The 10,522-nt window shown below is 39.7% G+C and overlaps 1 protein-coding gene across 1 annotated transcript in view; it reads left to right on the top strand.

Moving 5' to 3' along the window:
* The window catches only part of FBXO25 (F-box protein 25), an 813,655-nt gene that overhangs the window by 427,981 nt on the left and 375,152 nt on the right, over positions 1-10,522 (top strand). The window contains exon 5 of the mRNA XM_044086761.1: positions 10,341-10,434. Coding sequence (XP_043942696.1) covers positions 10,341-10,434 — 94 coding nt within the window. The remainder of the gene's footprint in view (positions 1-10,340; positions 10,435-10,522) is intronic.

The raw sequence follows: 10,522 nt of genomic DNA, 5'->3' as shown, positions 1-10,522 counted from the left end.
TTCGCAGGCCTCTACTGAGACCCATTCGGAGTCCGGTATGCCGCGAGATGCTTCACCTATGGAACCTGCGGATGTCTCTACCTTGGATGGGTCCGGAACCACTGTGCAGGAACCAGTTTCTGAGTGTGTATTCAGGCCTACAGACTTGCATATTAAACTAATGCCTCCTTCTTTTAAGCCTAAATCTCGAACCACGCCTAAAAAAAACGATGGCCAGGCCGCATGCAAAGGCCTCTTTGCCTAAAAACAAATAAGAATGGCTGAAGATCTTGTAACTCTAATCAGGGGAAGTCTCTTAGAGACCTAGGACTGAAGTTGTTTATGAATCTTCTCACCAGGATTCTGATTTTCTGATTCTTCTGATGATCTGGATTTGACCTTATCTACTTATGATGATTCTGATGCAGAGGACTCTAGTCCCTCTGCTTCCCCTCCAGAAGATCTTTCTTTTGGTGAAACCTTACGTACTGTAAAGGAGCATTTCCACTGGGAAAACCAGGATTTTTCTGATTCAAAAAAGAGGCTTAGGGATTTCTTACTCCTGCCTCAGCATAGGCCTTTAGCTATTCCTCCTGTACTAGACATTGTTGATGCTTTTTCGGAATCTAGTTTGGCCCCTGATTCTTTGTCTTCTGCTCCCTGACAGATTAGTGTCCCTGATTCACAGAAGTTCCTTTTTAAAAATTCTTTTGCGGATCCAGAGACTATTGCACAGGGACCCATGGGCATTAAGGCTTTTACTGCTAAAAATCCTACCCCTTCTGATAGAGACTCCAGGGCGGTGGATAGATGGGGTAAAGGTTTACACTTCTGCAGCCTTGGCCATTAGGGCTTAACTGCCAGTTTCATATGTTAAAGTATCTACAACATGTTATTGGATTGCTTAAACAGAAAATTATATTGATTCCTGACTATGCGGAAAGTAAACAATTACTGGATTTAATGCATTCTGCTGAACAGGTTGGAAAACATACTTTGCAATTTGGATTTGATTCTTTGGAGGCCTCTTGCAGCGCTGCTGTTAATGGATCTGTGCTCAGAAGGCATGCTTGGCTTAAGGAGCAATCTTTACGTGATCATGTTAAAGCTAAATTGTTGGATGCTGCCTTAAATCAGGGCCTCCTGTTTGGCAACAAGGCTGAGGAAGTTCTTAAAAAGATGGAAGCTAAAGCTATGCAGACTGTTAAAGATTTTATACAAGTTCAGCCTCCTAGAGTTATTAGGTACTGGCCCTCTAAGAATTGGTCTTTTCCAGCCTCAAGATCTTCTCAAACCAAACCCAGACATAGCAGAAACCCCAGGTTTCAGTCCCAGGGGAGACGCAAGACTAAGCAGTGGTGGCCAGATCTACCCCCTAATCAGTGGGCATAGGCCTAAAATCAAGTACTCACTCTCTTAAGAATGGGGGCTATTCAGTTGATACCAGAAGAGGAAAAGGGACAAGGGTTCTATTTGAGGCTTTTCCTGGTACCCAGAAAAGGCAATACATGGCATCCTATCCTGGACCTTTCTACTCTAAATACCTTTCTGGTGATTCCAAATTTCAAGATGCTGACTCTTTACCAGCTGCTTCCTATGCTAGGCAAAGATGCATGGTTGGCAACACTAGACTTAGGGATGTGCAGGTATGCTTCTTTTATCAGGGAGTCTTGCAGAAAATACCTACGCTTCAAAGCAGGCTACATGCGCTATCAGTTCTCTGCACTGCCCTTTGGCTTATCTACTGTGCCCAGGGTATTCACAAAGTGCCTAGCTTCAGTCGTTGCATTCTGCAGGCAAATAAATATTCAAATATACCCATATCTGGACGATTGTCTAATTCAGGCATAAAGCCAGGACATGATTTTGAATCATCTGGCCTTTGTTCAAAGGGTACTGACTTGTCTGGTGTACACCATAAACAAAAAGATATCACACCTGGTACCATGTCAACAAATTATATTCCTGGGAGCAAGCTTGAATACAACTTCCCAGATGGTTTTCCTCATGCCACAGAAATGGATTTATTTGACAAACTACTTCAAACAAGTGGCCACAAAAACCCAGTTATCTGCAAGGCAAATACTGCAAGCTTTGGGGTTCATGGCCTCCTGCATTCTTCTAATTCTATATGCAAGGCTGCTTATGAGGAAACTGCAATGGTATCTCAAAAGCCTATGGTGTCAACTTTCACAGGATCTAGAAGCAGTGATTCCTATCATACCTTGCCTACGCCTAGAGTTCCTTTGGTGGGCAGAGGCCTGCCACCAAAACAGGGAACTACCATTCACACTAACCCCTGCCGCCCAAACCTTAACAGATGCATCAGACTATGCATGGGGGGCCCACCTGGCAGGGAAGTGCATTCAGGGCAAGTGGAACCCAAGTCAATTGCACCTGCATATCAATCAAAAAGAAATGTTAGCTGTACAGAATGCTCTGACAGCCTTCAAGGACCACATTCTTCCAGGACAATTTATGATAGACGGAGAACACCAATGTTATGTGGTACATAACCAAGCAGGGGGGTACACATTCTTACCCCCTCTGCAGACTAGCCATGGCATTGTGGAACACAGCCCTGAGCTATCAAGTACTTTTAAAAGCTCAATTCCTGCCAGGAAAACTAAATACACTGGCAGACGAACTAAGCAGAAACCTCATGGACCCACACGAGTGGAAACTGGACCCAAGGATTTTCAACATGTTGACAAGCAAATGGGGGAGCCCAGTTATAGACTTTTTTGCCTCCCCCCAAAACTATCAGTTGGACAAATTCTGCACAAGGACTCCCCTCAAACAAGCTTGGAAAGTGGATGCTGTGTCCTTCAGCTGGAGAAACCTATCAGTTTATGCCTTTCCTCCTCTGCCTCTGTTCTCCAAAGTACTACTAAAGATCAAACAAGACAAACCAAGGATGATTTTGATTGCACCAGACTGGCCACACCAACACTGGTGTACCCACTGTTGCACAGTGTGTCACTGTGGGCCCTTGGCACCTGCCTCAGACTCCTACTCTGTTGTCTCAGGAGAACCAAATTTTGCACCCTCATCTTCAAACACCGAATCTAGCAGCCTGGCTAATTACATAATTTTTCCTTTACCATCCCTCAGTAAACCAGTGATGGATATCATTTTAGAGGCAAGGAGGCCTCGTACCAGAAAGTCTTATGCTGAAAAATGGAAAAGATTATGTGCCTGGAACCAGTCTCAAGGGATGAGCACAACAGTGCCCAATTTACCTCCTATTTTACAATACTTAATTGAGATGCTTCATAAGGGCCTGTCTTTCTCCTCCATCAAACTTCACACCTCGGCCATCTCGGCTCATTATAGCACAGAACCCACCCCCCTTCTCTCATCCACTGCTTAAAGCAGTTCCTTAGAGGGGAAAAAAATCTACGACCACCCAGGAGAGCTCCAACTCAAGCCTGGGACCTCAACTTTGTATAGGAAAAGCTCACCCTTCCTCCTTTCGAGCCAGCTGCCACTGCGGACTTAAAATTCCTTTCTTGGAAAACCGCTTTCCTTTTAGCAATCACTTCAGCAAGAAGGGTATCTGAATTACAGGCCGTCATGGCAGTGGAGCCTTTCATAATCTTTCTTGCGGACAGGGTGTCCCTTAAGACCAATCCCTCCTTCATGCCCAAGGTGGTATCCAGTGTGGCCCTTTATCAGTCCATACATTTGCCAACCTTCTTTCCTAATCCACAGATCAAAGGGGAATGGATTCTGCACTCCTTAGACGTGGACAGACAACTTAGATTCTACTTGGACAGGACTAAACCTCAAAGGAAATCTGATCAACTGCTTGTGGCATTTGCTGCAGGAGCAGAGGGGAAGGCTATTTCAATGCAAACCATTTCCAAATGGATAGGCCATTGCATTAATTTTTGCTACAAACACCATGGAAAACCTATCCCATAGGGATCAGACCCCACTCTACCAGGGCTGCATCTACCTCTACAGCCTTTCTCAGAGGCGTCCCTACCAGGGACATCCTCGAAGCTGCTACCTGAAGTTCTGTACATACTTTCACCAAGTATTACCATCTGACAATTTTCTGTAAATCCAGAGCTGGCTTTGCCACTGCAGTCTTGCAGGGCCTTTTAGCTGGTCCTAATTCTATTTAAATTCCTCCTCCCATCCTTAGCTTTGGGAATCTACCTAAAAGTGATGACTGCAACAGTGAAACACGAAGAACATAGTACAGCTGTGTACACTTACCATAAATGTAGATGTTCAAGTGTATTCACTGTTGCAGTCCTGGTTACCCTCCCTCCCAGCCCCCTTCTTTTTTTGGATATACCTCTACTTTCCTTTGCTATCTTCAAATGCTTTTTGGTGCATTTTTGTTGGCGGTATAACATTGTATATTTCTAGATTTAATTGCTTCCCATTAAGGGGGCACCTGACCTCTGGGGCAAGAAAAACTGATGTAATGGCGTCTGCTGCATGTTTTATACCCCCTGATGACCTGACATCATGGAAGAAGGGACAGCAACTGACGCAGTACCAAAGACTTTGTTAATCAGGCCGACTGAGGGCTACTGCAAGCAGATAACCCAAAAGTGATGACTGCAACAGTGAATACACTCTCATCTCCATTTATGGTAAGTGTACACAACTGTACTTTATCTCCTCTTTTTGGAAATACGTTTAATAATTTCATGCAAGCTCTGTGGTCAGATAGATGTAATATTTGTAAATCTTTAGTTTTATTTAATGCTCTGATTCTTGAGAATTCCAAGTGCCTCTTCTTTGGTCTGTTCTTGCTGTAGCCAGAAAAGTAATTAGTAAAAATTGGAAAAGTAAAGTTACCCCTCTAGTGTTGAATTTTAGTATGGCAAAAAATGTTTGCAGTACTGAATTGCATATTATAAAGATGAGAACTTCTAATACTCCTCCATATAATCATGGCTTAAATTTAAGACTTGCTTGAAAAATATTAATTGTTGATATAACTTTAATGTGTTACTCATCTGTGTATCTGTGTAAATAGTTTTGTTTTATAATTGATTTGTTTATTTATTGTTTTAAAATCAATAAAAAAGGAGCTATCATAGTGACCAGTGTTAGCTTTGTCATACCTAAATAACTTTCTGAAAGTATCCAAATTTAAAATGCTTACCCTGCAGACAGTCCTACCCCTTCTTCTGGACCAGTGTTTCAGGGTGACTTTACATCTGAAAGATGCTTATGTTCCATTTGCTCCCAACTTCAGGAAATATCTGAGATTTGCTGTGCCTGGCTCTTGTGGTTGATTACTGCAGGACATAGGACATCCACAGTTTCCCTAATTTAGATGCTTTGCTTGTTTGTGCAGTCTGTTTCTAGGTGTTTAGAATCATTAGGCAAGTTCTCAGCCATTCTAATTCACCTGGACTTCTAGTTGAACGTACAAAGTCCTGTCTTGCACCATCTCATTTTCTACGGTGTATGAACGATGCAGAAAAAATGTCCTTTCCTATCAGAATTTTTTCCAGGATTTCTCTCTCCAAGGTGTTCTAGTCCTCATTGCATTAATGATCCTCATGATACCACTAGCCAAAGTACATTGAAAAAGTCATTGATACTTATAAAATTGCCGATCCCAACACCTGCATCCATTGGAGTTCCAGGTAGCAGTGCTTGGTTTTGTGAAATGAGTTAGTGGTGGAGGGGTCAGGTGTTTCTCAATCCAAACCTATCCTTCAGACCCCAGTTCCCTCAGTCCATATGGATTCATCAGATTTTGCATGGGAGCAGTGTCCAGAAGAGTTAGTGCAAGGAAAATGGTGTCCTTTGGACACTACAAAGTATATAAATGTCAAAACAATGTTAGCAGTGTTCAGGCTTTAAGTTCTTCACCTCTTATGGTCTCCAGGTCACCTTTTGGTGATTATAGACAATACCACTTTCATGTGCTAAGTGGAAAAGAGGATATGATAGTGTACCCTTTTGTTTGTTTAAACAAGAGGGTTCACCGTTGTATCCTCTTTTCCACTTGGGGTGATGGCCTGGGAGCTAATCTTACAGCTTTCTCTTAAGCTTCAGGCCTTGTACTTCCGTCTGTGCAAAACATAGTTGCAGACAGACTTAGCAGATCCCGGACGGACTGTCTTGAGTGGAAACTCAGGACAGACATCTTCCAAGATTTGTTCCAGATGTGGGAAATACCTCAAGTAGATCTATTCGCCTCCTTTCAAAACAGAAAGTTGGAAATAAATTCTGTTCCAGACTTCTTGGAACCTTGCTTGGAGGGCAGATGCGTTCTTTCTCTTGGATGACCATGCTCTTTTATGCATTTCCACACTTTTCACTGATACCCAAGGTACTTCTGAAGATTCAGAAAGAATTACCAAAGGTCATTGTGGTAACATTTGTTTGGCACAGGCAAAGTTGGTTCTCCCTTTTAGTGGAATTGACCAAGTGCAATTATCACAAGCTTGCTTACACTCTGTCTGCTCACACAGTGTCAGGGGTGACTGGAGAACCCCAACTTAGTCATCCAGGCTGTCAGCTGCAATTTCTCTGACTTGATATCTTTTAGGAACTCCGTCCTGTTTCATGGTAGTGTATTTTTGTTCTATTGAGTTTATGTATACCTTTTCAGATTTCTCTGCTGTTTTACTCACAGTGAGAAAGCTTAATTTGTTTTTAATCTAAGGCTTAAAAAAACCACGAAACAGCAAAAAAAGAACAACCACATTCAGGAGCCAGGAAACTGCAGATTTATTGTTTTCTGGTACCTCGGCTAAATAAAGCCTTCACAGGAATAATTCATGACAATCAGCAGCATCTTTTTATATCAACTTCAATTAAATAATCAATTAACAAATATAAAAGATTTAAAGAAACAACAACATTTACCATCAAAACATATAAAGTGAGATTCATCTCCAAATTTAAACCCTTGGGTGCAAGAGTGCCAAAGTTTAATATAAACCTACTTTCCAAGTTAAGTAACCTCTGAGAAAAGTTACCATAACACTTAACATCTGGCTTAGCTAATACACAGAAAAAAAGTGAGTCCAACACACCATTATGAACTGTATTAAAGTGCTCAGAAGTGGGACTCTCCAACCTACAATTCCTCATCGCCAATGTGCTGCATAATACGTATTTTAATTTGACGTTTCATTTGACCAATGTAATATTTCGGTGGTGCACATCCACAACCCACAATATAAACAACCCCACAGGGTTTACAATTAAATCCATCAGTTGCAGTGTATTTAACACCATTAATAAATTCACCTGATAGACTTTTCACCCTAGAACAGACCTTACATTTCCCACACTTAAACATACCAGTGTTTTCACTCATAATTTTGGTATTATAGTTAAGGCTCAAAAGCTCTTTCAAATTAGGGTATCTTCCATATGAAAATAACTTTATTAACAAATAAATGTCCTATTTCATCACTACAACAGACTATGGGCCACAAAAAATCCACAACATTCTTCAGTGTGTTAGAAAATGGAAAGTATTTTGTTACAAAAATATTTTCTCATCCGTATTATTATACCTATACTCCATATATCTTTTAGAAAATTGTGCAACATTACTCCTGACAGAATCATTTTTATTCCACACTCTAGTTTCACTTTTTTAATCAGGTTTTCAGAATACCCCCTAGCCAAGAGCCTACTCTTTATACCATAAAACTCCTCTAGCAGGAAACAACTTTCAGAGGTGTGCTCAAAGGTACGTTTAAACTCACCATATGGGAGAGCTTCAGTTAAGTGGGTCGGATGTGCACTACTGGCATGTAAAAAATTATTGGTTGCAGTTTCCTTCTTAAAAGGTCTAAACTGAACTTTATTCTGGATGTCCACATATAGTTGAATATCAAAGAACTGTATAGCATTCAAATTCACTTTAAAAGTAACTTCCAAACCAAACCTATTACAGTTTAAATTGTCAAACTTCCCAAATTCCAAAATATTGCCTCTACAAATTAAAATCAAATCATCAATGTACCTGCGATATAAAAAAAAGACTTATGAAAAAATTCAAGAGTGTACATGAAACTAGTTTCAAAATAGGACATAAACAGAATAGCATATGTAGGGGCAAAATTTGCACCCATTGCTGTGCCTTCTGTCTGTAAAAAATCTTTTGTTCATATAAAAAATACTTGTGAGAGCAAATTCCAGTAACAATATAATAAAAGATGTCCGTGGTCCTTCACCTAAAATTATACTAATTGCTTCTAAACCAAAAGGTGTCTTAATGCTGGTGTATGAAGCCTTAGCATCAACTGTGGCCCAATAGTAGTCTTTTTCTCATTGCAAATTTTTAACCAAGCCCACAGTAGTCATTGGTATTCTGAATATGTGAAATAACATTATTCAGTTCTTTCTTTAAAAGGCTATCCAATAATATCCCAACATGTTCAAGAAAACATCCACAGATAGAAACAATAGGGCGACCTGGAGGATCCCAAAAGTTTTTATGTATCTTTGGCAATGCATAAAAAAATGGATCTTTCGAGGTAGTAATATGTAGTTTCCTCACATCTTTCTGTGTTGAGAAGCCTAACCTTTCTCCTCTTTCTAATAACTCAAGAAGGGCTGCATTGAACTCCAGAACTGGGTTACTGGGCAGCTCAACATATACATGTTCATCAGATAAATCAAAAACCATTTTCAAGTAATGCAGCTTACCCATAATAACCCAATTGCCCCCCTTATCTGCTTGACAAAACACATACTTGTCACTAGCATTTCTCATATCTTTAATAGCTAACCACTCAGATTTTGTTAAATTAAATTTTATGTATTGCTTCATAAATTGTACATATTCAGCCTCAACTTTCTTGAACAAAGCATTCTCAAAAATATTTAAAGTCAAAGACTTTTTAGGTGGACAAAAAGAACTCTGTGTAGGTAACATAGGCACTTCAAGTCTACCATAGCCAGTGAAAAAACAACCTAAATCAAAGTCACATACAGAAGCATCAGGCAAATCAGCATCCGAAAATATAAAACTTTCCAAGTCATAATCATAAATAGAAAGGTCTAACAGTGAGTCACTCGAGGTAGACTTGACATCCCCATTGCAACTATTTCCCTCCATAAGCACACTAGTAAGAGTATTCTGTGCCTCAAAAAAAGGCTTTCAAATACAATTTGCGACAAAAACGCTTAACATAAAATAAAATATCAGCAAGAGCTGGTATTTTAGTAGGGACAAACTTACTTCCCTTTAACAAAACTTGTTCCATGTTAGAAGTAATGTTTAAGTCGCTTAAGTTTACTATATGCATATTATTCACATTAGCGTCTTCACTCACAGAAACAAAGTCCCAACCTGGAGTAACAGGCCGCTGCAACAGAAAATGTCCCGACCTCAATATCTCCTGTTCCGACCCTTTGCTCATGGCTTCCGTTTGTTGTTTTGTCGAAAATTCCCCCTATTTTGTTGCTCCATGTCAGACGAAACCTCTAAGTCTTCGGTCAGGTCCACCTGCTCAAAAGAGGAATTGCAGGTTGGAGAGTCCCATTTCTGAGCACTTTACAGTTCATAATGGTGTGTTGGATTCACTTTTTTTCTGTGTATTAGCTAAGCCAGATGTTGAGTGTTATGGTTAACTTTTCTCAGAGGTTACTTAACTTGGAAAGTAGGTTTATATTAAACTTTGGCACTCTTGCACCTAAGGGTTTAAATTTGGAGATGAATCTCACTTTATAATATGTTTTGATGGTAAATGTTGATGTTTCTTTAAATCTTTTATATTTAATTGATTATTTAATTGAAGTTAATATAAAAAGATGTTGCTGATTCATGAATTATTCCTGTGAAGGCTTTCTTTAGCCGAGGTACCAGAAGACAAAATCTATGGCTTTCAGTTTTCTGCTGTATCTTTATATAGTGAGAGAATTCCAGGTGGATACAGTTAGACCAGTTTTCATGACAGCATAAACAGAGCTGCTCACAAGTTATGTAAGTAAAAATCAAAATGGCAACTTGATCTAACTGTTTATAAACTACTTGCTGTTCAGTGGCTGAAAAACAAAGGTTTATTTCTGATGCTGCAGCATTTGTAATATTCCATCTTGTATCCTTACAAATGTCATACATTGTGTTGCTGTGTTACCACTTTCTAGGAGGTCTTTACTGTGCTTGCAGCGAATGAAGTAGAGATCGCGTGACGTGTAGTCTGCAGTAAGATGGACCCTTAAGTGATGCTAGCATATGCTACATTAAGGTCTCAGATTTAAACTTTTTATTTCTATGTGTACAATTCATTACCTTTAACAGGTTTTATGTATTTGCCTTCTTATCAGTGTAACTCACCAGTGCAACTAAAATTAGAGACTCTTAAAATGCTTACCTTTTATTTGTATTTTTTTATGTTTATTTTATCTTTTAGCTGTTGCAGTTGATAGCCAAAACACGGCTGACATCATTAAGTGGAGCTGCACAGAAGAACTACTTCAACATTCTTGAAAAGATTTTCAGAAAAGGTAACCTGAAAATTATCATTTCTTTTTAACTATAAACAAGGGTATCGGCACTATAGAAAGATGCATTTTAAATTCCATGTCATTAACC

The sequence above is a fragment of the Protopterus annectens genome, chromosome 1.part1, assembly GCF_019279795.1.
Source record: "Protopterus annectens isolate FY-2018-M chromosome 1.part1, PAN1.0, whole genome shotgun sequence".
Taxonomy (NCBI): domain Eukaryota; kingdom Metazoa; phylum Chordata; order Ceratodontiformes; family Protopteridae; genus Protopterus; species Protopterus annectens.
Note: the sequence above shows the minus strand (reverse complement) of the source record. Positions and strands in the feature narration are given on the sequence as shown.